The 27901-nt window shown below is 37.6% G+C and overlaps 1 protein-coding gene across 19 annotated transcripts in view; it reads left to right on the top strand.

Annotated features, from left to right (window-relative positions):
* The first annotated feature begins 1896 nt into the window (after positions 1 to 1896).
* Positions 1897 to 27901, top strand: part of Zfand6 (zinc finger AN1-type containing 6) — a 71669-nt gene continuing 45664 nt past the window's right edge. For 6 of the 19 annotated variants that reach the window (XM_013069278.3, XM_013069277.3, XM_004874813.4 and 3 more), the window contains exon 1: positions 15783 to 15889. Coding sequence is in view for 1 of the 19 variants with exons in the window: in XM_087188475.1 (XP_087044601.1) it covers positions 19014 to 19035 (22 nt within the window). In the remaining 18 variants the exon portion in view is untranslated. Of the gene's footprint in view, positions 2084 to 15781; positions 15890 to 18982; positions 19036 to 27901 lie in introns of those variants that run through there. The other 13 variants (XM_004874816.3, XM_021252183.2, XM_087188475.1 and 10 more) reach the window with 12 other exon arrangements.

Raw genomic sequence — 27901 nt, 5'->3', positions numbered from 1 at the left:
TTATTTTTATTGTGATAGTAGGGACTTAACCCAGGGCCTTCGCACTGAGCTACAATCCCAGTTCTTTTGAAAATTTGTTTTTTTTAAAAAAATGTTGAGACAGGATCTCCCTAAATTGCTAAATTATCAAGTCTGAGGTCCAACTTGCAATCCTCCTGTCTCAGCCTTCCAGAACGCTAAGATTACAGCATGGGTCACCATGCTCAGTTTAAAGTTCATTTTAATCAAGTCCAACATGTATTTTTGTGTATAGGTTGCTTTTTGTGTTATGTCTAAAAACCCTTCAGGAAACACAAGGCCAAATGGACTTTCTTCTAGTCCATGCTTTACATTTAAGTCCCACTTTAAGTTAATTTCTCTAAAAGGCAAAATGTCTGAATCTAGGTATATTTTCCCCAATATGAATGTCCAATTATTCCACTACCATTTGTTGAAAAATATTGTATTTACATTAAAATTACCTTTACATTTTTGTCAAAAATCATCTGACTATATTTATGTGTGTACTGAGATGTCTTTATCAAATAAATAACTGCTTAATACAGGGTCTTATGTAGAATAATCAGTGGAGTGTTAGCTTTTACTAGCCAATGAATATATTTTTGACTAGTGTTTTCAAGTACAATAGACTTAAAAATGAAGATAAATCAAAGAATATGAGTATTAATTGGCTAACTTCTATGTTTTGCTTGTTTTGAGCCGATTTCATTACATAGGCCAGGATGGCCTCAGACTTGCAATCCTTCTGCCTCTGCCTCCCAGATGCTGAGATTATAGCCATGCACCATTGTACCTGCTCCATTCTGGACACGGCAGAAAAGCACCTTTTTTTTTTTTTTTAAATCAAGAAGAGAGTTTTGCCTTCTGCATAGTCTTCTTTGATAGACAAAACGTGTTGTAATAAAAATCGTGAGAGGTTTTTGTACTATGGACCATGTTTTAATTTAATAACAAAGCACACGTTTATTTAGAAAAATGGTTTACACAGCAAAATTAGTTATTTGCATTATAATAAACCAAATCCTAGTCACAACATGCCAGTTGGTATCATAAGTTCTCTTGCTGTTTGAATTTCTCTACAAACTTTAAGGCCTAACACACAGAGAGATGTTAGGAAATGAACCCTGAAACGCGCAACCCCCCAAAAGATGCAATTGGTAATTCAAGGACGGGGGCTTGGGTCTTCTCTGAAAGCCAAAGGCTGGACTGCGTCCTAGACTTTAGAACTGTAGATTTCTATTGTGAGGCTTTGGGTCAAGAGCCGAGACAGGGGGCCGGGGATTTAGCTCAGTGGTTCCGCTCCCTGCCTCGCAAGCGCAAGGTCCCGAGTTCGATCCCCGGCACCCGCCCCCCAAAGAAGAACCGAGACAGAAGACAGAACGCCTGCTTTCTAGGGTGCTGTTGGGTAAATCACCTCCTGTATGCAGATTTATTTATAAGACACAGAATACTGTTCAAGCGATAGAGATTTTTAAAAATCAAAAGTAATGCAAAACCCCTACATGACTAATAAAGCTTCAAAATTTAAAATACAGATGGGCTGCTCGGGAGAATGTTCCTCTGCCGCCCACGGACCACACCTGCTCCCCTCCCTAGGCGCTCGAGGGCGCGAACTCGGGGACAACCCCTCCCCCACCGTCACTGGCAGCAGAGCTACACTACTCCTCGCGGAATTGGGGGGTTCAGAAAGTGTGCGGGCCCGCGGAAGCCAGCCACACCACTTAAGGGAGAGCGCTACTTCTCACGCGGCAGTAACCTCGCGGGTTGTCCCAGGTCGGGCGGGAAGGGAGGAGCACCGCCCGCCCGCTTCGCCCCTTTTCCGGGATGCGGCCAATGGCCCTCCGCCCCGGGTCTCGCACCGCCCCCTTCCCCGCCTCAGACCCCGCCCCGCGGGTCACAATCTGGTCAGCGGCGGACGGGCGGGCGGGCCAATCCCAGCGCTCTCCGCGGCGCGCCAGCCGCCCAAGGCCACGCCGAAAAGTTTAGTAAATAGCCTAGCGAGCCGGGTTCGCGGCCTCACCTGCTCCACTACTCACCGCGGACCGGCGGCGGCGGGCGCGTCAGGCGGAGAAGCCGCCGCCAGGTGAGGAGCGAGGCGGATCCCGCCTTCCTTTCTGGGGGCTGAGGGAGGGGACTCGGTCCCCCTTCTGCCGACCCAGAGGAGGCGAGGACCTGGGGACCACTTCGTGCCACCCCCGGCTGAGGCAATCGCCCCCTCTTGTCCCCCCCAACCCAGCTGAAGTGAGGACTCCCGACCTCCCTCGTGTCCCCGAGTCCTCCCCGTGTCCCCCCACCTTGGTACACCTCATGCTCGTGTCCCCCGGGTCTCTGCCCCTCCTTGGTCGAGCCGTCAACTCCCCCCCCCCCCGCCCCGCTCCGCCTGCGTGTCCCTCGCGGGCCGGAAGCGGCCTGGGAGCCACCGGGTGCGGGTCCCTTGGCGCTCCCGCTGGCGGCCGCTCGCTCTTTGGAGCGGCAGTGCGTGTTTTCGAGTTCCTGGGCATCGGTGTGTAGTGTCCGAAGTGGTTCACCCTCTCTGAGACTCTGTGACACCGTGGGGACCCCACCCCCAACCCGCGAAGCTGCTTCCAGTGCGAGTTCGGGACGTCGGGGCTCGGGGTCCTTTCTAGGGTGCAGGTCAGCGATGGAAACCGGGAGCCTTAGAGAATCAAGATCAAATTCCTCTTTCAAACTAGATTTGTATTTTGATTTTTTAAAATGTAAAATACCGTCACCTTTTAGGGATGGTTATGAAGTAATTCTGTCTAGTTTCAGGGCATTTGCTGAGTTGTATAGTCCCCAGAGCTGCAGAGAAAAGATTTTGCAAAAAGGTGAACATTTAAGTTTCCAGAACAGATTGTCCTAAACTTTTTCTCTTAGGTTTTGAAAGTGTATTTAAGGAAGGTAGGAATCAGATGTACAGGGGAGGGATTTAGGAGTTGGTGGATTTATTATCTTGATCTTAGCAACAATTTCCTGTATGTGTACAAATGTCAAGACTTAGAAATTTTATACTTTGAATCTGCAGTTTATTGTATATCAATTATATTTCAATAAAAAATTTAAAAGTAACCAAGAATATATTTAACACCACAAAAGAATATATAACACAATGCAGTGTAAGAAGATAAAACAGGAAGAGAGTGTAAGGGAGGACGATGGGGGATGGAGATGATCAAAATATTTGAAAAACTGTAGGTGGCTGCAGTTCATTCATTTCATTGTTTTATAATATTTTTATATATAATATAATTCATAAGTCATGGGTATTTAGATTTGATTTTTATTTCGTTGTGCTTTTAGTAGGTGTGCTCTATGAACATTTCTTTGTAAAAGTTTCTCTAAATGATGTAGATTGCATTAGAACATGTTAGGTCATTAGAAGTAAAATAGATTGACACACTTAGAAATAAGATGAATGAAAAGTTTTGGGATTCTCTCTTTTGTTTAAATGGAAGAGATTCATAGCTACAATGATTGTTTCCTCACTGTTGAAGATGTGCATAAGAAACCAAGATCCCTGTTAATCTTTACATAATGAATCTCATCCTTTGAAATTAAATTGTAAAAAAGTCTGGCACAATTTGGCATGCTTTTCCAGTGGAAAAATAGTAAGTTTGCCTGAAGATGGTGGTGCATGCCAGCTACTGTGGAGGCTGAGGCAGGAGATCACAAGTTTGAGGCCAGCCTGTGCAACTTATCCAAAGTCTGTCTCAAAAAAATGGAAAGAATTGGGGCTGTAGCTCAGCAGTGGAGTGCTTGCCAGGCATGAATAACGCCCTGGTTTCAGTCTAGAGTACAGGAAAGAGACAAAGAGAAAGGAAGGAAGGAGAGTGAGAAAGATAAAGGAAGGAGTGAGTGAGTTGTAGGCATAGGAAAATACTTGAGCATATTAGTTAAAACATTTTTGTTTTACTGAATACTTGTGAAAAACCTGTCCTAAGTGTATTTTAACTTTATTTAACAGAAGCACTTATCAAATGGCAGATTTTAAAGGAAAGCATTAGAACTAAGGTGTTACTGTGTGCAATTACATAGTGTGTCTTTTGGAGAAAGACATAAGGGTGTGTGATGGATATTTTAGGACTTGTTAACAACACGTTTAAGTTTTTTTTTTTTTTTTAGCTTGTGAACTGTTTTATCATGCTAATAGCATACCATGACAAATTAGGGCATAACTTTTTTATATTCCTTAGTTTTCTGAAGATGAGATATGTGTGTGTGTGTTATGTGTGTGTGAGAGGCAATATGTAATGATTGTGTTAGCTTTGAACATGTTTTTGTGTGAAAGTTTTTGCATGAAAGTAGAGCATTTTTTATATATGTAACTTGCAGACAAGTACTAAGATGCTTTGTTTTGGTAGGGCCTTATTAGCCTGCTTTAAAGAAATTCATTTTTGTATTTGATTATAAGAGCAGTGGCAGTATGTGTATTTTTTCCCCAGACTTTGAGAGGGAATAGAAAGATACGAAGAAAAGCCACCCTTGCTGGGCATGGGGGTGCACACCTGAAACCCCTTGACTCCAAGAGAAAACTGAGCAGGAGGATCACAAGTTTGAGCCCATCTTGGGCTACTAACAACTTAGGGAGTCCATGTTGCAAAATAAGTAAAAAAGGGGGATGTAGCTCAGTTCTAAGGCTTCAATTCTCATTACCAAAAGAAAAAGAAAAGTTTTAAAAAGAGATAGAAAGGCCACCATTACAACCACCATAGTTAATCTTTGTTAACATTTTGCCAGGTATATCCTTGATTTTTGTGTTTGCATTATTTATATCCTATGTAAACTATTAAAAGTTAATTCTGAACATTGTTTGGGATAAGTTAGAACTTATCCCAAGTATGATATCCTAAACCTTTGCTTTACATAAGATGGAAGTAGTAGTTATCTAACTGGTGTCCTTTATTCAGCTTTTGGTCCTCTACAATCTACTCTGGCTGTGGAAAATAAAAGATATCTATAGATATCTAGATATCTAGATATCTCTAGATATAGATATCTATAGATATCTCTAGATATATAGATATGAGTGTCCTACTTCCAGGCTCAAACCCTTTAGTTGCTTTTCTTTTTTCCCCAACCCTGTTGGGGATTGAACCCAAGGGATGCTGAGCTACATCCCATCCTGTTTATTTGTTTACTTATTTTTGCAGTCCTGAGGATTGAACTCAGGACCTTTGTATCGACCTACATCCCCACCCCTTTTTATTTTTTAATTTTTGAGACAGGATCTTGCTAAGTTCCCCAGGCTGGGCCCAAACCTGCCGTCCTCCTCTTTAGCCTCCTGAATAGCTGGAATTACATATGTATGTCAACGCCATCTGGCTTTTCAGTAGATTTCAATGCATATAATAAATTTCAAAAAATTTTTTTACTGTGGTTTTTATACCCTAGACCAGTGATGCCAATAAAAGTATGATATAGCCAGGTGTGGTGGTACATGCCTGTAATCCCAGCACTTGTGAGGTTGAGGCGGGAGGATTGCCACAAGTTCAAGGCCAGTCTGGGTTACATAGTGAGTTGAAGGCGAATCTGAACTATCTAGCAAGACCCTGTCTCAAAAAAAAAAAAAAACAACACCGCCTGCCTCACAAGCTCAAGGTCCTGAGTTCGATCCCCGGTACCAAAAAAAAAAAAAGCAAACAACTGATTGAGACGGGCAGCCACCTGGTTCCACACTACAAAGACGCAGAGGACACCGGACCACCAAAGCACGGTACTGAGTCCCGCCACTCCTGGCCCAGAGGTAGGGGCTTCTGAGCCGCCGTCCCACTGCTCCTGGTCCAGAGGAAGGGGCTTCCCGGCCACCATCCCTCCCACTGTTCCCAGCCCACAGGAAAGGGCTTTTGGGCCACCATCCCTACCGCTGCTCCCGGCCCCTGTCCCACCTCTCCCAGCTCAGAGGAGGTAATCCGTGCAGGCGCCAACAGCCCCCCCACCCCCATTTGAAATGAGAAAACACTTAAATAAGTCTCAAAACCAGACTTCCAGATCACCTACAGCAACCCCAAAGGGAAATGAGATGGAACACTCTGATACTCAAAAAAAAAAAAAAAAAGCAAGCCATAAATGGGAGTCACTTAATAATTTTAAGTTTGTCTGATAACCACATTGTAAGGAAAGAGAAACAGGTGAAATGTATTTCATCTTACCCAAAACATGATTATTTTTAACATGTAATTAATATAAGAGATTAGTAATGGGATATTTTAATTTTTTTAATCTGGTGTATATACTCATAGGACATCTCAGTTCAAGATTAACCATGTTTCAAGTGCTTAGTAGTAACATGTGACTTAGAGGTTATGAAGTTAAGCAGAGCTGCTCCAAGCCAGTTTAGCGCCAAGCCTGCTTCACAAATATCTCATCTACCATTCCCCCCTAGAATTGTGTCCTTTTGAGATTCTTAAGCATGCAAAGCTTATCCCCTTAAAATTGTTATTCCTTCTTCAGAGAGCACCATATTTCTGCTCAGATGTCACTACTTCAGAGATGTCATTCATTGACCACTGAGTTACCTTCTTTATAAAAACTGTCATCTGAGATTATTTCTTTGTTTATTGTCTATATCTCCTGTTTGTGTGTAAACTACTTGAGGGAAGGGATTGCCTCATGTTTACTAGATCTAAAGGTATTAAAAATAGTAATTTTAAAGAGTACGTACCATGTCATCTTACAAAACTACTATTATTTAATTAGTCTTGTATGTCTTTTTTTATTACAATAGGGTGAAGATCATCTTTAGAGTTATGTCTTTTCTCTTTATTTCTCATTTCAATATTTTTAGGATTTAGGCTCAGTCTTAAAATTTTAGAGTCAAAGCATATACACAGTTTTAAAATCTTTTTTCAAAAGTATTGTCAAATCTTGTCCTTAAAAATTTGAGTAAAGCCAGGTATCTAGTCACAGCTACTCAGAAGCTGAGTAGGAGGATTCCCTTAAGCTCAGGAGTTTGAGACAAACCCCCGCGGCAACATACTGAGACATCTTCCTGCCCCCCCAACCACATGCTCTTCCATCTCGAAAAACTTGATCAATATTATAGTATAAAGTTTGAGAGAAGCCAGGCATGGTTGTGTATGCCTATAATTCCAGCTATTTGGAGGCTGAGGAAGGATGATCACAAATTTGGGGCTAGCCCGGGCAAGTTAGTGAGACTGTCACAAAATTTTTAAAAGGCCAGAGATATAGCTCAGTGGTAGAATGCTTTCCAAGCATGCATGAGGCCCTGGTTTCAAAGCCCAACATCAATAAATATATGAGAGATACACATTTCCTGTGTGCCTTGCTTTTTCATAGGATTTAGTATATCTTTAATCATAACAATAACTAGAGATACGGGTACTGGGCATGTTCTGATTTGGTTTTGCCCATTTTGGGGTGGTTTATATGTGTGATACACTTTTTTTTTTTTGGTACCGGGGATCAAACTCGGGTCCTTACGCTTGTGAGGCAGGCGGCGGAACCACTGAGCTAAATCCCTGGCCCAATACACTTTGTATTTACCCTACCTAGGGCAGCACCTTTTTGCTAACTATTACAAGTCTTTTTTCTTGCTCTTCATTTGCCTTTTATTTGATTGCATTATTTCCTTCTTCGTTTCCTAGCTTCCTTGAATTTTTAGGACATTTTAATTTCTTGTTAAGGCTTCTACTTTGCTTTTATATTTAAAAGATTCTACCCACATAATTGTTTCCTTCTAGTTTTTTTATGGTCATTTTCTACATCTATCTTTCTTTTGTTCTGGGACTGATTTTACATATGTGAAGTGAAATAACTTATTTTTCTTTAATAGTTAAGCAGTTATTGTTGCCCTTTTAAAAAAAATAATCTTTTGATGCCTTGAAATAAAACTACCTTTATCATACTCTAAACATATACATGTGGCTCTTTATTGTTTATGCGTTACCACGGATTTGGCACTGGTACACCTCCCCTTACTCCCAATTTGTAGTTGCTAGAGATGGGACCCAGGCCCCATTCCTGCTAGTTGAGTTCATTACCATGGAGCTACACCCAGCTTATGTTATGTGTGTGTTTGTAAAAGTCTTTGTGGTTGCAATTTTCATTCTGTCAACAGTTTGCACACCTGCTCCGTACCAGACACTGCATAGTGCTGAGGACACAACTGCAAACAAGACAAGGCCTTTGTCTGCAAGGAGTTACAATCCTTTGGGGAAGACAGGCAGCTCACAGAGAAGAAAGATATTTCAGATTCTGATAATCGCTAGCAAAAAATGGGTGTTGTGTTGAGTGTTCTGAGAATGTCTCTGAAAGTTAACATGAAGTTGGTGGTACCAAGGTATGTTTAGAAGCTTCTTTAGCTTTCCAAATGTGTTGGAGCGTTTTAAAAAATAGTAACAAACTAAATTTTTTGGTTAAATTATTTTTAATATTTGCTTTACAAACAGTTTTGAGCCACTCCTCCATCTTCCAATATTCCAACTGGATTACTGCCCCAAAGCTTATCCTGTGTAGAAAATTTGGAAATTTGATTCTGCACTCTAAGATCATGACAGAGGTAGAGAAAGTTTCCCAAGTGAAGGGAGCTAGTAGCACAAAGTACTTGGCCTGATTTAGAATTGACAGAACATTGAAATGACTGGAGTTTCCTGAGTGAGGAGAGTGGGATAGGCTTCATTGTGGAAGACTTAAGTTTGACACTTTTACTATCCAAGTGGTAGGGTTACTTCCACCTCTCCTCAGCCCTTCTATCCAGTTTAGATTCCATGATCCCAATCAGACTTTTAAAATTAAGAGTCCCCCTTGTTGCCTTTGCTGCCTAGCGCATGCCATGTTGTTTCTGCTCTGCCATGCCTGTTTGTCATCTTTGCCTTGGAGTCTGCTGGTTATGGACTAAAACCTCTACAAACTGTAAGCGAAATAAACCCCTTCCCCTCTAACTTTGCCTGTCAGGTATTTTGTCTCAGCAATGTAACTGTCACAGAAATTTGGTACCAGAGAAGTGGGGTTGTTGCTGCGACATTACCTGGCCATGTGGCTCAAAAGCCTTTGGAACTGGGCTTGTGGGAAGGGGAAGAGTTAGGAAAGATCCAGAGACATTGGTTACAGAAGCAGCACTGGAATGCCTTACGCTGTTTTGTATGGGAGGTTCTGGTTAGAGCTCAGAAGACCAGAAGGCTGGTAAAGACCAGGCTCAGGAGGTTTCTGCTGGGATGGACTGCATTGGCTGCTGGACTCCAGAAGATGTGTGTTATGGTTTGACAGAAAATTTGTTTGAATTTTGCTCATGTTCAGAGACTTTGCTGAAAGATTCAGAGATGCAAGCCAAAGAAGTAGAGCTGGAACACCTTAGGCTGTTCTGTATGGGAGATTCTGGTCAGAGCTCAGAAGACCAGAAAGCTTGTAAAGACCAGGCTAGGCAAGTTTCTGCTAGGAAGAAGGACTGCATTGCCTGTTGGACTCCAGATGATGTATGTTAGGGCTTGGCAGAAAGTTTGTCTGCATTTTGTTCATGTCCAGAGACTTTGCCTGAGACTGAGATTAGGGGTGGTGGGCTAATTAATCTTGCAGAAGAGATTTCAAGGCAGTTGAATATTGAGGCAGTAGCGTGGCTACTGTTGGGAGCTTTTAGCCAGATCTGTGTTGAGAATTAAGAGCAAAAAGCCCAATTTAAAATGTTTTGAGTTTGATCAGAAAGGAAGCACCAGTAAAGCTGTGGACTGCAAAGATAAAGCAGAGGAACTCGTGATTGCTAAGAAGGAACAGGAGAATAGAAAAGATGGCCTGAGTGCATCACAGGAAGCAGCAGGACTCCATCCTTTGCAGCCTCAGAGTTATAAAAGGTAAAGGAATTTGCTTTGAGAAGAAAGCCCCAGAGACCGGGGCTCCAAAATGGTGGCAGCTGCACCATGTTCCAGAATGGCAGCGGCCTAAGGAAGTTGTTTCAAAATGGTGGTTTGGGGAAGTTGTTCTTCAGGATTTGGCTTATCGGCACTGGACCCCTACGGCAAAGAGAGAGGGAAGACTGGCTACTAACGCTCCAGCTGGCAGCAGACCTTGGCATCATCTACGCAGCGCTGGTTTTAGGTGCATGCAGAATGCAAGAGTGATGGGTTCATGAAGGCTTCCACCCAGATTTCAGAAGAAGGCCTGGGAGGCCAGGTAGGGTGCCCCTGAGAGGGCAGGATGTGAAGCTGTGAGTGTGAAGCCAAAGGTGCAGTGGAGACCCAGAAGTTTGGAGAAGCCAGGAGTGTGGATCATCTGAGGAAAGCTGCAGGGAGGGAGCAGAGGCAGCCCAAGAGAAAAGCCATGGGAGGTACAACCACCAGAAGTTCCATAGGGGAGGAGCCACCCAAGCCTTTTGGAGTTCACAACTTACCACAGACTGTCTCGGATGCTACACATGGAACTACAGGACTTAATGTTTGCCCTGCTGGATTTTGGACTTATTTTGGTCCCATTCCTTTGTATCCTCCTGTTTGAACCTATTGGAATGGTAATGTCTATCTTGTGCCATTGAATGTTGGAAGTGTTTGACTTTCTTTTCATTTGTACAGGGGCTTGCCTTAAATCTCAGAGGAGACTTTGTGTTTTGTTTTTGTTTATTTTTTCCGGTACCAGGATCAAACTCAGGACCTTCTGCTTGCAAGGAAGGCCCGGCTCCACTGAGCTAAATCCCCAGCAAGAGAAGGTTTTGGACTTGGATTTTTCAGCAATGCTGAAACTGTTAGGACTTTGGCAACTCTTAGAGACGGACTAAGTGCCTTTTGTGTAAAGGAATGTATATGAGTCTTTGGGTTGGGAATAGGGGAGGAATGCTATGGGTCTAGACATCCCCCCAAAGCCTCATGTGGTCATAGGCTTGATCTAGAGTATATAAAGCTGGAATTGATTCATGGTGCATTGCTAGGCTCAAAGGCACTAGGATTAAGGGTATAAATGCTACTCGCTCTAAGTAGTCTGAATAAGATAAAAGGGCAGTAGGATGCTGTTAAGTTCCCCTTGTTGCCTTTGCTGCCTAATGCATGCCCTGTTGTTTCTCTGCAATGCTTGTTTGCCATCCCAGCCTCAGAGCCAGCTGATTATGCACGAAACCTCTACGAACTGAAGCCAAATAAACCCCTTCCCCTCTAATTTTGGATGTCAGGTATTTTGTCTCAGCAATGAGAGAAAAGTAACTAACACAGATACTATCTTGGAGTTTGGAGAGTTGAAGAAGTGATTTTTAGTGTGGGACAAAAACCTACATAGACAGCTTGTAAAAATGTCACTTAAATTCTTAGGCCTTCAGTCTCCTGCCTAATAATTTACAAATATCAAAATTTCTTTCTGATCTCTTTCAAGCAGAAAAATAAATAAATAAAATTAAGAGTCAAAAATATTATTTTGCTCTTTGATACTTCTCATTTCTACTGAATTTTCAGTTTTCTCTACCTAAGACCTTGACATATGCTAGTCTTTTGCTTAATTGTGTTTCCTTGAGGAATCTTTGATGCTGCAGAATAGATAAGGTCCTTCTGTTGGCTCTATGGATTTATTTCATATTGGGCCTTTCTTTTGTAAAAATTTGTAACAATTGCAATTCACTAAGTATGTGTTTGTGTGTGTGTTTAATGTCTGTTCTTCCTGTACTGACAGCTGTGTTTTACAATATGGTAGCTACTAGCCACTTAATGGCTGTTTAATGAGTTAAAACTAAATAATATCAAAAGTTCAGTTTCTCTTTTTTTTTTTTTTCTAGTACCAGGGATTGAACTTGGGTCCTTGCGCTTGCGCAGCAGGCGGCGAAACCACTGAGCTGAATCCCCGGCCCCAGTTTCTCATTTTTATTAGTCACATTTCAGATGCGTGGTAGCTAGTTGTGGCTATTGGCTATTGTATTGGACATGAGCCATAGGAAGTCTTCTCTGGTTATCAGAATTATTCCTAACTTAAAGTCAGGTGGTTAATGTCTACCATACAGTACTTTATTTATATTAAAATAAATCTGCCTATTGAAATTCGGCAAGTCTGAGTTGAGGTGTGCTATAAATATAAAATAAGAACTTTAATACAATACAAGAATTTTTTAAATCTCAATTTAAAAAATAGTGATTATATATTGAGTAATGAGATATTTTGGATATATTGACTCAATATTACCTGTTTATTTTAATGTGACTACTAGAAAATCAAAATGTTCATGGGGCTTCTGTTACATTTCTGTAGTGATGATCTGACTCTAAACCAGAAGCTTTCACAGAGGTAGGGACTGTGCCTTTTGTTGACATGGTATCCAAAGCAGGTCATAGTACCCAGCACACAGTGGTGAGTAAATAAAGTGACTCTCTTGACTTTGAATGTCATTATTTAGTTGACAAGAGACAATTAACTGTCAACTTGTACTTTTCAAAGTTGTTAGGTTTCTTTGCTATTATGATATTTAAAACTTGTCCACAAAGATGCTTTCCTTTTGATAAGCACTATAAAAAATTCTTTTAGGCAACTAAGAGGGAAAGAAGGAAACAAAACTGCCAGTGTATTTCCTGTTCATTTTCTATGTAGCTGTTTTACTTTAGATGTCATTGTACATGACAGTTTATGACCATTAAATCTTAATACTTGAAGATTCCAAATGCTTTTCCTTTGTACTTTTATCTCACTGTTGTGATGTTTCTTTCTAATTTGTGTCTGTTAACCTTGTTTGTCCTTTTAGACCTAAAACAAAACCATTTACTGTCTCTTGTTCTCTCCTATTAGTTTGGTTTATGTTTTCTTATTTGTATGTTGCCTTAAAATCCTGTGTTCAGTGTTTTGCTGAATTGGCCCCTTACCTACAACCCTTCCCAACACCATATATATATATACTTTGTGGGGTTTTTTTTTTCCTGTAATGAGTTCAAAGATATACACCAAACTCAGAACTTTTTGTAGGCAATATTTGTTTACCGAGGAAATATTTTTTGAAAGTTATTTTTATTATCCCTTGGGTGATGGTTTTCAGGCTTTATATTATTGATCCCACTCATGGTTAGCTGATTTCAGGGTGATTCTTTCATCACCTACTATGTAAACCACCAATTGGATTCAGGGAGAATGCCCAGGATTTATTTTGTTATAGGAAGAACAGTTGAGCTATTCTTAGTTCTTTAAAATTGTAAGAAAGTTTTTACCTTGCTCTGTATGTATTCTACCAAAAGTTTTTCCTAATAACCTAGGCACTGATTATTTGTATAGCAACTTTTTAAATCAAAAGTAGTGCGCCAGGGATGGTGATGCAAACCTGTAATTCCAGCATTTGGGAGGCTGAGGCAGGAGGCTCCTCTCCAGTTTGAGGCCAGCCTGGGTTACATAGTGAATTCAAGACCAGCTTAAACTATGTAGTGAGACCCTGTCTCAAGAAAAATAAAAAAAAGTAAAGTGGGACCAAGTTGTTCAGTGACTTTCTCTTTTTTTTTTTTTTTTTTTTTGCTGATAGGTTTGATGAAATCTCTGGGCTTCTATAAAGAGTATACAGTACATCCTTTGCTTACTGTTGAAAAAGTGATATTGTCATCTGCCATCAGGGAGTCTTGTGCAAGTTCCTTGTTCCTATGAAGCAATATTGTCTTCATATAATCTATGTTCTATGGTTTGATATTACCTAGTTTTATTTATTTTTGCTGTTTTCTTCTGTAGCTGCTTTAGAAATAGAATAAAATACCCTTGATTTTTAACCTGTGTTCCACCTAAAATGCTAATTATTTGGAGATCTTTGAACAATCTGGAATTGCCAAGTCTGTATCTTACTTCTTTTCTCTTGGTTTTATATTAATATAGGTTAGTGTGTTTCATGCAAATAATTAACTTTGAAATGAAAAGTTGACATACAGAGGTTTATTTGGTTCACATAACTAATTGTATGCCTGCCAAATTTTAAGATTAAAATGTTTACCCTCTCTTTCTGTAACTTTTTAAAAGCTACAGTGTTTCCTTCAAGTCTTACATTGTTAAGTGAAATTCTGAATTTTTTCTCCTGATTGCTCCTGTACCTCTCCTGCTTCCAGTGTTGTTTTGCAAGAGTAACCACACAGTGGGAAGAAAACCTGAACTTGACTCACGGAGTGCTGGACATTCAAAGCAGTGAATCCTTGCAAAGAATCTTGGGACTAGACCTCTGTGAATTGGCTCTTTCAATTTGTCCACTTAAAGGGCATAATAGATTATGCAGCTGTTTGGGCTTCAGAAGGGTTTTGCCCCATATTCATGTCTAGTTGCAATTATGTGAATTTTCAGTTTGACACAAAGACTTCTTTTTGTGTTGGAAACAGTTTTGTTGGCTTTGTGTTCTAATGTGAATTTTCTCTGGGAAAAAATGATTGCAAGGTTTTGAACTTTGAAAAGTGTTAAATTAAATTTCCCTCAGTACACAAACATATTAAAAGCATATTTTAAGAAGAAATTCTAATTTGCTTTAGAATTAAAGCAAATTTTTTATTTAATATTTTTATTTAATATTCACTTTATGAATTATAGTGAAAATTTTGATATAGGTTAAATTGCACTTTACTAAACACCTTAAATGCTGTTGAATCAGTGAGATAATGATTAATGTCAGAGTAATGTTGGGTGAGCCCAACTGTAAAATACAAGCAGTTCTAGGGCTGGAGGTGTAGCTCAGCAGTAGAACACTTGCTCAGCATGCACAAGGTCTGGGTTCAATCCCCAGCACCACAAAAGAATAAAATTTTTTTAAATTACAAAAAATAAAAATCAAGCAGTTCTGATTAAAACATAAACATCATAAAATGTAACAAACTTAGTTATGTATATAACATGAAAGAGGGTCTTTTTTGTTAAAAAACACTTGAATCTATAAAAATACTATTTAAAGTAGCTAATGAAGTACTTTAGAGGAATATACCTTTCAACTGTATCTTAGGGTGCCAATTTCACCTTGAATATTGTACAGTGGTTCCCATCCTTTTAAAAAACAATTTAAAAAATTAACCTTCCTGAATTTTATACCTGGGCCTGGGGATATAGTAATAGCATGCTTGCCTAGTATGTGTGAGGCCCTGGGGCTGATCCCCAGCCCAGCAAAAAATAAAATAAATAAATAAAAACAAACTTTATACCTGAACATATTAGAGCAAGTTCTTGTTCTTTTAGATCCCTGTTTGCAATGGCAAAACAGTAACCTTGGCAAAACGTACAGTGTCGGGCCTGTTAAATGTGCTAATATAAAAATAGTATTTCTGCCCATTTTTTCCTTCAGTTTTAAGTGGAAATATTAATCTTTGATGTCACTGAAAATTTACTGTGTTGTCATACTGAGAATATCACTGATAGCTTAGAAATGAATCTTTTGCACTTAGTACTTCAGGGCTGTATATTTTCGCTTACCATTCTCTCTTTAAGTCTTAGAGAAAATACGAATACTGTACCGCTTAACAAAATCTTGTAATAGATTTTTTTTGTAGCCGTTTTAAAATTTTCAAAGTGTAAACTCTGTTAAAATAGGATTCTATCTTTTATGACTTTAAAAATATCAAATGATTTAGGTTAAAAACATATTTTAAACAATTTTTCACTAAATTTCAAATTAAAGCTCCTGTGTTATTTTCATCCATGTTATTTAGTTTATTTTTCACCTAGACAAAAGAGAAAGCAAAGAGTATAAATGGGAAAACTGAAACATTACCTACTGTTTCTTTAAGAAACCAGCTTATCCAGGGGGTTTTAGTGTGTTTAACCTAACCTGCTAGCAAGGAAAAGTTCTTTAAAATAATGGATATTAGCCTTATCCAATCACAATTATCAGTTTCACTAACAGGGAGGAGATTTTACTCTTCAGCCACTAGAATTAGAGAAGGTGGAGTTTGGTATTCAGGTTTGGTTGCTTGGGAGTACAGCTTCAAGTGAAGTTAATCTGAGGTGAAGCAAACAGAAAATTGTGGAGGTTTTGTTGGTAGGATTTTTGTTCTAACCTTTTAATGATCCTATATTTCATACTTTTACTCCTTTATGCTTCTGTGTATTCTAGGTTTTGTTATTGTTTCTATTTTCTGATGCAAACTGAACATTAAAATTAAACAGGGAAGCAGAACAAAAGGACTGTTTGGACAGGAAATAGGTGTTCAGAGGATCAAACTTGACTTTCTTTTAATCATTATTTTTAGTTAAGAATTTGAATGTCATTAAAAATCTTTGACTCAGTCATATACAATAACAGGCTATTCTCTTGGATTGGCTGTTGGAGCAGTCATTTGTCAGTTTTTATAAATGACATCTTGAGATCTGTTTCCTTAAACCTAAGATGTTAAGTTGCTAGAAGACAAATAAATGTGGCAGGTTTAAATTTGTTCTTTTATAAGAATTGAAGTGCTATCTGTTTAATTTTCTTTGATAATACCCTTAGTATTGTCCCCCTCCTTTAAATCTTGCAAATTTTAAATTTAACAATATGCAGATATTTTTAGTAAGGTCACAATTTTAGCTTTGTTTTTTAAAAAATGATTTATGTTATGTAGAGCAAAGTAAAACTTCTTCAAACTATTTGTTTCAAAGGTGAAGATAAGTAATAGCCTTCTGAAACAGGAAATGAACGGATTTATATTTTAAAAAGCTATAAATAGGTTCCCAAAACTTGGAAAAAAGTATCTAATTCTCTATTAATGTTTTTTACTTATGAAGTAATTATAGTATGTGTCAATATCATAATTTTTCTTTGTAGAGACTTTTCTGTATGTTGTTGCCCTTTGCTGTCATAGAAATTAAGGTATAAAAGTCCATTTCCGTAATCAGTCCAAATTCCAGCTGAGCATTTTCTTCCAGTGTACTTGTATTTGCTATGTTGCTTGTTCCAAATCATGCAAAGGTTTTTGAATTAAATGTTTTTCTGCTATATCTATTGTTTAAACTATACTATAATAATAAAATCAATAAGCTATCCATATACCCACAATAATATCATTGTATGATGCTCTGATTTTTTAAATCTTTTCTTCTATATCTTACATTCTTGTATTTTTCTAATACTTTTGAATTAGTGCAGTTTTGTATTTTCACTAAACTGTATCCTCATTAAAATTGATATAATTCTGGTAGGAATATACTTTTCTTAGGTTGATTTGACCTTAATTAACCTAGTCTTTTGTTTGTTCTACTTTTAGACTTTCTAATTTTTTATCATTTCAAATGGCATTGCATTGAACACATTTCAGTGTATATCTTTACAACATTTTCCTTTAAAAAAAAAAAAAAAAAGACTCCTTTTGAAAAAGTCCCTGGAGTAGGCTTCCCTAGATGAAAGGATATGAATACTTGCTGGTCCAATTGCTTTTCCAAAAGGTTATACAAATTTTTATGTCACCAGCAGGATATGCTTTAAAATTTCTCTGATGGGTGGACCCTTAAATTTTGTATTACATTGTGCCTCTGGAGCTCTTTGAATTGTTGGCCAATTTTGGCCTAAACAGCCTATTTTAGACTCCATTTTCCAAGATACAAATAAATCTGAATCCATGTTCTGGATATTAAAATTTGCTGAAGGAAATTGAGAAAAATTTTATCCACTTAAGTGAGCAATTATGTATCATTATTGGGTATTTAATTCATTATATGTATTACCACCTGCAAGTACAGGACTAGTGGCTTTGTTGTTCATGCTAGCTCTCCTTAGTACTATATGTGCTTCTTCTAGTAAGCACATACCAGGAGAAATGTTTTCTTCTAAGAAACTATATCAGAAACATTTTTAGAAAGGATAAGAGTAATACTCCCAGTGAACCTAATATGAATATATATGAATTGCCTTTGTCACTGCGTTTCTGAATTTTGGGTTTTTAAAAAATACATTTTAGAAACAGAATTTGTGTGTGTAATTCTAGGTTTTAAAGTGATACATCACATTTTTATAGTATTTTATAGGTTTTCTCTTAAAGGTAAAAAGATAACTACAAACACAAAATGGTACTAGACATGTTCTGTTTGATTTTGAAAGCATTCTTTGTTTGACAATGACTGCTGATTAAATATAGGCTTATTAACTAGTCTGCTTAATGAAATAGCTGTAATTGGTATAAGCTAGTTGACTAATGTTGCAGAATAAACTTATTTTAAAGCACAATTCAAGACAAAAATTACAATTTAATTAATACACGGGAATAAAACTCATTGATGCAGACAGTAATTGAGCATGTATGGTCTTGAATTCAATAGTCTGCCTTATTTTTGCACTTTGAGTAAGTTTATTTTCTATAACTTTTATTTAAATTTATGGATAACTTCATATCTTTGCTTTTAGAGATAATGTTTGTTTGTCATTGATTCCCAGGAAAAGTTTTTTTTTATGTCTGTTTTGTTTCTTATGGTTGAAAAATATTTTTCCAGACATACTTTTGTTTTATTAACATTTAAAATAGTAGAGAAAAACTTTAAAAATTTTCAATATTTATATCATAAATATTTTCCTTCTGAATTTAAGAAAAGTATTTAATTTTCTTAACAAAAATAATTCCTACCACTACCAAGTAAAGATGAAAATAATTGTATGGAAATAATTTTAGTGAAAGTCATTTCATATTTGGCTGTTGATTATATTTTAATGGGTACCCAAGGTAAAGATTTTTTGCTTGTGCTCAGGAGACCACTGACACTTGGAGAAATGATGATCTTTAATGGTTTCTGTACAGTATCTCTACTGTGTTGATCTCTGACAGAACTAGGGAGTATCTTTTTATTTAGCTTGTTGGTTTCAGGGGGAGAGTGAAAATCAGTTTTCTACAGGGAGAAGAGGACTCTTAAATTGACCTAGATGCTGAGGAAAGATAGGAATAGTGGTAGCTGTGTTTTATTCTTTTAGAATGAAAAAAATTATGAAGGGGATATGGAATGCAGCATACAAAGTCTCTATTGTTAGGCAATTCAGGGAACTGTTGTGACTTTTTTGCCTTTTAATAATATAAGGAAAAAAATATAAGGGGCAATAATTTGATAAAACTTGAAAGAACCTAGAACCAGTGGCTTAGTGTTCATAAGGTCTCTTTGTTCTCTGTAATAGGAGACTCTTAACAGTTTGGAAATGTTCCTGTATGGCTTCTTTTATGAAAGAAGGTAAATGTTTTAGGAGTTAACTTACTTTATTTTGGGACTTAGGAAATACTTATTTAGGAACTAAAATGTCCATGAACTGATTTGAGTGAGTTTGGTTTTCTGTGTTTGGATGACATTGGAAACAATGAGTTTGAAACAGTTTTATGGTTAATAGTGTTTTGGTAGAAGAGAGTAGGTACATCTGCTCCTCTTTATACATTTTTTTCCCCTCCGAGGTATAATCCTTCTAGGTCCCTTCCCCCTTGTGGATTTTGTGAGTCCTATACTTGATTCCTCAGTAATTTGAGAGTCCTATACTTGATTCCTCAGTAATTTGATTCCTTAGTACTCTTAACAGTTTTTCCTTTTTGAAATTCTTCCCATGAATTTCATGACACTGCCTGTGCTTCCTCCTATTTGTGATCTTTGTGTCCTGTGGAAATGTTTCCTCTTTACAGCTATTAAGTAATGGTGTTTCATAGGATTATTAACTTTTCTCGCTGTATACTTGCCTTGTTAATTTCCAGTCCCATATCTTTAATTAACATCCTGTGTATGTTAATATTTCTGAGCTCCCTCTCTCCCTCCTTCCCTCCCTCTCTCTCTTTTTGTTCTTGAGACCAGTATACATCCAGCTCACAAACTTGGGTGTCATTCTGATTTTTCTCCTTCACCCCCAGTTAGCTACAAAGTCTTAACATTTTTAAACATGTACTATTTCTACAATCTATCCACTTCTTTTCTTTACCTCTTTAGGGCAGGCCACACTAGAATTTCTCTCTTAGATTACTGAAACAGCCACCTGACTGAACATCAAGATTGATTCAGTATATTACATTATTTACTGTGCAGTCATGTCTCTTTTTCTCTGCTCAGAATTCCTTAGTGATCCCTTGTTGTCCTTTGAACTTTAACTTATTTGCCTGGGGTGAAAAATAGTAATACTAGTGAATTCTGGGCTAAACATTCTCTCAGGGAGTCCCCAGACAACCTGAAGACCTACGTATTATTGCTTTCACTTAACAGTGATTTAGAACTAATGTTCAGACAGTGATTTAGAACTCATGTTCAGAGTTTCCTTAGCTGGTAAGAGGCAAGCATACTTTGAACTGAGGTCATAGTACTTTCTTTCCCCTAAGCACTGAGCTGTGGGTCTCTCTAAATTGGTCCTTCCTTACTTCTTCAGCTTTTCTTTCCATATCATTCCAGTTCATCCTTTAATCCACTATTTACAGTTCTTTCTAGGGCATGCTCAAAACTTACTGCCCAAGTCTAACGATGCCTTAAAGAAAACAAACATTTTCAAAAAAGCATTTCTGACAATTTTTTGGAACACACTGAAAAAGATATGACATTTTAGCATCCTCAGAATATAAGAAGATAAAAGAATAAGGCATAGAAGAAGTAAAGGTAGTTTTCCATCTCTGGTTAATTTTGAATTTCAAAGCTGTTCAATTCCTCACATTTAATAAAAGCTTGGGACCGAAATGTATAAAGGAAAGATTAGGCAAAATGCTCACTTTATGTGAGCTATTTGAAATGCTAATGACCTCCTTAAATAGCTGTTAGCCTGGACCTTGTGTAAGAAACCATTTTGCTTCCAGATGTGTAAGGTTCTACCTGTGAACACTAGTCACATTGCCTGCTCACTTCTAGGTAGGGTAGAGAGGCTACATATATTCTTTTGTATTAAATATTATATCATCAAGGTTGAATGCTGCAGCCAATATCACATACAAAGAAAATTGAAGGAAACTAAGAAGCATTTGATTTGAAATAATTTTCATTTAAATATTTCATTTATTTTTATCTTACTCTGCCACCCCCTCAACATACATTAACACAGAAGGACCTCTGTTGAATCAAAAAATGAAAATAATGGGGATTTAGCTCAGTGGTTCCAGTGCCAGCCTCGCAAGCGCAAGGTCCCCAGTTCAATCCCTGGTACCAAAAAAAAAAAATTGACACAAATGAAAATAAAAAAATAGCTTTTTCATCCATAGCTTTGAAAGCAACTTGGCATTAAAAGAAAAAATATATGGAAGGGACTTTTGAAATAATAGGTAAATATTGCTAATATGTATTTATTTGAAGGGGTTGAGTTTTTACTTACAGTTGGTGGTAAAGGTAATTGTAGACTTATAATAAAAATTTCATGCATTTCCCATTGTAAAAATAGGAGTGTTTTTTGTTTTTACCATTTAAAGTTTTCTAGAGGCAAGAAGCATAATACTGTTCTCAAAAGTTTCAAGATGGTCTATTTTATTCTTCAAAGTAATGTTTTGCTGTTTTTTAAATTTTAAAAGTACAAAACAACAGTTCATTTAATAGATTTTTGAATGTCATATAATACTATGGTGCATAATTTAAAAAGAATTTTTATTTACCTTGGGTAAGTAGAATACACACCCATTTCCCTTAAATTTTTGCAATTACTTAAAATATATACTCTGCCTTTTCTGTCAATGACTACTAAATCTCAGTTTATAAAATACGTTTTTAGTAGAAAAAATTTTTCTGTTTCAGTAGCAGATTCTTAAGAGTTGTATGCATAGAGCCTGGTAAGGTAGTCAGACTAGCTCCCTAATTGGGTGAGTTTGCAAAATGCTGTTAAGATAGAGCTTTTCTTAAGAAAGCTCAAATTCTGTTTGGTGAAATTGGAGAATGAATATTTCATCTTAAATAAGACAGTATTAGGTATTACCAAGTACCATGTTATAGTGTGTCGTAAGTTACTGCTATGGAAGCTAAGCAGGGAGAAAGATGACTGTAAACCAAGATAATCAAGAAATTAGAAAAAGTAAAATCAGAGACATGCCTTGATTATTTGTATTAGGTATGTTTGAGGCTACCTAGTGATAGTGATCTTCTTTTTCTTTTTTTGGACATACAGCATAAGGAGAATCATAAAATGAGAGAATAATAGAGAGCTATTGTAAGTACTGCAACCATAGCTTTCACTGGTTCAGCAGGTGCCATCCTATTTCCCACTATCTAGTAAGCCCTCTCTCCCGGGATTCTTGAGATAGGGAGGAGGCATGGAGGATACTCAAGGTGTGATAGTGAGTAGTAGTGAATGATGAAGGGTTCTGTGCAAATAAACAGTGTCAGGAGGGCTGATTTAATAATTACAAATTATAGTCTTAAGACATATTAACTTGTGCTTATTTATGTTTTATGGTGGTGGGGATCAAACCCAGGGCCTTGAGCATGCTAAACAAGTCTTCAAACACTGAGCTACACCCCCCTACCCCTAAACCATTTTAAGTAGACAGTTGAGTGGTCTATTACATTCATTGTTGTGTAACTGTCACTACTATCTATCTCTAGAAGTTTTTTTTTTTTTTGGTACTGGGGATCGAACTCAAGACCTTGTGCATGTGAGGCAGGAGTGGTGCAACTGAGCTAAATCCCCGGCCCTAGAAGATTTTTTTTAAGACGCAAGATGGGATCTGGGGATGGTGGCATATACCAGTAATCCCAGCACTTTGGGAGGCTGAGGTAGGAGGATCTTAAATTCAAGCCCAACTTGGGCAATTTAGTTATTTAGCAAGACCCTGTCACAAAATACAAAGTAAGTGGCCAGGGATGTAGCTCAGTGTGAAGACTGTGGGTTTAATCCCCAGTAGTGAGAGAGAAAGAAAAAGAAGACAAGGTCTTGTGTAGCCCAGGCAGACCCCAAACTCCTGGCCTCAAGGAATCTTAGTGCCTTTGCCTCCTGAGTAATTTAGACTATAGGAACATCCCACCACTTCCTGCTTTCAGAACTTTTAAAATCATCCCTAACTGAAACTTTCTGCCTGGTAAGTACCCTTAAGCAATAATCTCCATGTTCCTGTCTCCCCTGGTACCAGGTAACCAACAAACTGTAAATTTGGCTATTTATTTTAACCTTTTGTGTCTGGCTTATTTTACTTAACAAAGTGATTTCAAGATTCATTCATGTTCACAATTTCATCCCTTTTTAAAAGGTCACGTTGTCTATTGTATATAAACATACATTTGTTAATCCATACTTTTGTAGACTGATTTGCTTCTGTCTTTTCGTTGTGAATAATGTATGAATATTTGTATATAAATCTTTGTGGCTTTTTCTGTGGCAGTACTGGTGATTGAACCCAGGACCTCAAGCATGCTAGGCACTCTACCAGTGAGCTATATAGTCCCAGTCCCCCAAATAGTCTTTTATGGGGTGGGGGTAGTACTGGGAATTGAATCTGTACCCTTGCATGTGCTAGGTAGGTGCTGTAGCACTGAGCTACATCCCCAGCCTTTGGCATGTTTTTTGTTTCTTCCGTAGAGATCTAGAAGTAGAATTTCTAGGTCACATGACAATTTCATCTTTAACTTTATAGGAAATGACTAAACTGTTTCTTATCATCCCATTGTCTTTTATAGTTTTCTCTTCACTCTCACCAACACTTGGTATGATCAGGTTTTAAAATTTTAGCCATGCCTATGGAGGTAGAGTGATATCACATTGTGGAGTTAGTTTGTATTTCCGGATGCCTAGACAACTGTCCTAATGAATGCTAAGTTATAAAAAAATCGAGGAATTTAACATTTACACAGTAGTAGTATTTAATCAACTGTCCATATTCAGTTTTGTCAGGTTTTTTTTTAAACTTTACTACAAACTTTATAATTCATAACTAGAGCTTGGCTTTGGTCATAGCCCATTCCTCTGTATGGCTATTTTAAGCTTCCTCTGTTCTCTAAGACTGACCTCACTCTTGCCTCTTGCTTCATAGTTGTCATTGAGATTATCATGTGAATTTTCTCAGCTTCCTTCTTCTTCTCTTCCATAATTTACAAATGCCTGTGTCTTCTTTTCTTCCTAGGTAAGAAAATTCTCTTTACCTATGCTGTAGGTCAGTGCTGTACACTTAATATGGTAGGTTGGAAAAGTGGCCATTTAAATTTGAAAAAATTTAAAATTAAGTGAAATTTAAAACGGACTTGGTTGCACTGGCTCCATTTCAAGAGCTCAGACGCTACTGTGGCTTAGTGACTGCTCTACTGGATAGCACATTGGATCTCTTTCCCAACATTTGACGGATCTTCTATTATTGCTTCTTTATGCATAGTAGGCCCACCATGGTCTCACCCTTTCATCTGTATGCCTGTGTCTCTCCACTTCCTCACCTTATGCTTCTGTCACGGCAAACTACATCTATTTTCTCCAGGTGCCTTTTTTCACCTTCACATGCTTTTGCCTCACATACTTTTCTCAAATCTTTCTGAGAGGCATACTGAAAATGGACAACTTCTCTTCTCGATTAATTATACAGTATTATAATAATTTAACACATTTGCCTTTAATACAAACGGTGTAAGATCCTTGGAGTGTAGGGAGCACACATGACTTCTTTTGTTTCCTCCCTACCTAGCATTTAAATATGTGTTGAATTGGAATAATGATGTAGTTTCTGCCTTCCAGCTGCTTACTGTGGGGTGATGATCATTTCTATAGACCCCATGTCTTTGAAAATGGAGTAGCTTTCTCTGTAATACTTTCTGAGCTCTGCTTTCCACCGAGTCACTTTTTGCCTAGTTTGAGCCCTGGAACTGACTTCTACATGGAAGCTTGAACTGTATTTTGTGTTTTTTGAGATAAGAGTCTTTCTGTGTAGCTTAGGCTGGGCCTGAACTCTCAGTCTTCCTGCCTCATGCTCCCAAGTGCTGGGATTACAGGCATGTGCCACCATGACCTGCTGTTCTTCTAATCATCTGGACTCTAGCCTAACTCTCCAGCCTCTAGATTTTATACTTCAGGAGTGTCAGTGTGTAGATCTGTGAACACACTTCTGTGGAGTCATGGTATGTATCATCATTTTTCTTTTCCTTTTTTTTTTCTTTTTTGGAGACAGGGTCTCACTGTATACTCTAGGCTGGCTTTAAAACTCACTATGTAGCCACTGGGCTTGAATTTGTACTGATCCTCTTGCCTCAGCCTCCCGAGTGCTGTGATTACAAGCGTGTGCCATCATGCCTGGCTGATTTTTGTATCAGAGAATGAGATGAGGAGGAGGAGGATACATGTGAAAATAAAGTGTGAAGAAGAAGAGGGGATCCTACAAGAATCTGATGAATGTAGATCCTTAATAGCTGATTTATATGTGATTAAACTCCATACCATATTTTATTTTAATAATTTTGGTAGTTTTCTCAGAATAAAAAAATGCCCTTTTAAGGGAAATGGGTTGCCGGGACTTTTTGTTTATTTGCTTTCACAAAGAGTTCCGTTTAGATTAAGTGAGTATCTTTTTAAAAATAATACTGATTACTGTTTTCTCATCGATATCCTTGATTTGTTCTTGTCTTTAGTAAGAAACAGATCCCAATTTTAAATACATATAGTTATACCTCACTATGGCCATTAATATTAACAGCTGATTGCATTCTTTGTTGGTATGTGGGAGATAGTATTAGGGATTGAACCTAGGGCCTTCAAACTGTGGTACATCCCAGGCCTTTTTATATTTTTTCTTTCAGTTAGGATGTTGGGAAGTTGACCCAGGCTGGGCTGTTCGATCCTCCTGGCCAGCCTCTTAGAGTGCTGAAGTTATAGTCAGGAGCCACCACACCTGGCTTGATTACATTCTTGAATTTAAACTTTTGTTCTCTGATAGTGCAGAACCCCTATTTTTCAAATTAAGAAAATTATTTGCAGTGATTATTCAGTTCACAGATTAGAAGTTGTTTTGTATTTTCATTGCCTTAATTGTTCCATGAGATTGCTGTATAATTTATAGTTTGTTAATAAGGGAAATACTTTATCCTCACTTGCTGGTTGTGGTCATTTGATTCAAGTTTATAGTATATCTTAAAATAACAAACATACATATGAATAACTTTAAGAGGACAGTTGTACTTCATACTGTTTAAAACTCTTGCATGCTACATGAATCTGCCAGTGTTTTAGCAGAGGGAAAGGAAAGTGAGTGTTAATTGGTAGGAAGAGGTAGGTGATTTCCTGGGCTGGGGATTTAGTTCAGTGGTTCCACCGCCTGCCTCTCAAGCGCAAGGTCTTGAGTTCGATCCTCGGTACCAAAAAAAAAAAAAATTAAGAGAGGTAGGTGATTTTCTCAGGTGAAATATTTTGTATATTGCTTGTCATTGGTTAGACCTAGCTCCTTAAACAGAATAAAACATATGAAAAGGTATTAAATAATGTTCAAAGTATATAGAATATATATAGCAAGATTATTGTATCGCAGGGTTTCTGTAAAGTGGTAACCACAGCTGAGCATTTTTATTACACTTTTTTCTTTTTTTTAGTACTAGTATTGAATGTAGGGACTTATGCATGTGAGGCAAATGCTGTGCCACTGAACCATATCCCTAGCCCAAATGAGTATTTTTTTTTTTTTTGGTACCAGGGATCGAACTCAGGACCTTGTGTTTGCGAGGCAGGCGGCAGAACCACTGAGCTAAATCCCTGGCCCCCAAATGAGCATTTTAAAAATATAATCTGAAGAGGTCTAATTACTTCACAATTTACATTTGCTTAATCATAATATTTTCTGAGTGGGCATTCTATTTTTCTGATGGAAAATTTCATTCCGCAGTAGTTGGTTTTAAAGTTTCCAAAACAAGAAAAGCAGAAAAAGAAACTGATTTAATCATGGAAATTTTTATTATCTGAAAAATATCAGCATTTTGGAATAATGTGAGCATAAATATAACCTTGTTATGTAAAGTTAAACATTACATATGTGTCAACTATTTTATGAAGGAAAGGAGAAAATAAGCAAAAAGGCTGTAAAACTCAGTTCTCTATGAGAGAGCTTCTTGGTAAGGAAAGGCTTATTTGGTCCCTTCTGTTAGTGTGGGAGAGTAGTGTTGACAGTATTCTCAAGTGGATCAGTGTCTCACCCTCTGGAAAGAATTGGGACAGAGAGAGCAAAGCTGGGAGTTTTCTCTCTAAAGGGTTTTCTTTTTTTTGTCTCCGTTGCTATGACTTGCCCACTTTGTTTCAGGTTGGTACCAAAACTAGAGTGGGGCCAGTGAACACTGGCTTTACCATTTAGATATATGACAGACATTTTTTCATAAACTAGGTATATCTCTAGGTTTTAATAAGTATATATTTCATACATGCTTCAAATGTGATATGCTGAAGATAGTAACTCCTTAAACTTCCGATAACTGAAAAGTATGACAAGAGCCCGATCCAGTGCTTGCCAGGAGGAAGCTTTCAGAAATAGCAGTTCTTGCGTAAAGACCATACATTTCCCTTAAGTGGTTGATTTCTTGGTCTTATTATTTGTAGATTTTTTTCTTCTTAGGTAATTCATTACAGTTTCTTAGAAGTCTGTTTCCATGCCCTGTTTATTTTGCTTATGAAATAACTTCTGTTGAGATCTTTCTTGTGGGAGGAGGGTAGGTAAGAGGAGGTTTAAATTTTCTTTACATAAACTTTCATTTTCCTGATGACTTCTGAATTGCTATAGTGGAAGTGGATCTTTCTGTATTGGCACTTTTCTCTTCATCCATTTACTTAGATTTGGCTTTTCTTTCCTTAAGTAAGTCTGTCATCCTTCAACTCATCATGGTCATAAATATATTGTGATTCATGGTTACAGTACAGTTATCTTATGTTTCATTGAAGATAGAGTTCATGTTCTTTTTCTCCTTATTTATGAATTTTGACAAACATTTTTTACTCTGCAATATTGAACTTAGAAGTCCCTGTGCTCTTTTTATATTAGAGTCTCTAGCAACTCAGAACAAAGTATATAAAATGGACTGTCATCACATCTGTACTGTTAGATCAAGACATACCATTTTGATAAATTCTCTGTATGTACTTTAATCTCCACATCTTCAGATTTTTACTTTGCCCAGAATTTGAGTATTCATTATTAATTTGAATATTAATACA

This window comes from Heterocephalus glaber, unplaced genomic scaffold (assembly GCF_053883595.1).
Source record: "Heterocephalus glaber isolate CG9 unplaced genomic scaffold, H.glaber_assembly_v1.0 deba00001531, whole genome shotgun sequence".
Taxonomy (NCBI): Eukaryota; Metazoa; Chordata; class Mammalia; order Rodentia; family Bathyergidae; genus Heterocephalus; species Heterocephalus glaber.
This window is presented reverse-complemented; position numbering and strand designations above follow the sequence as displayed.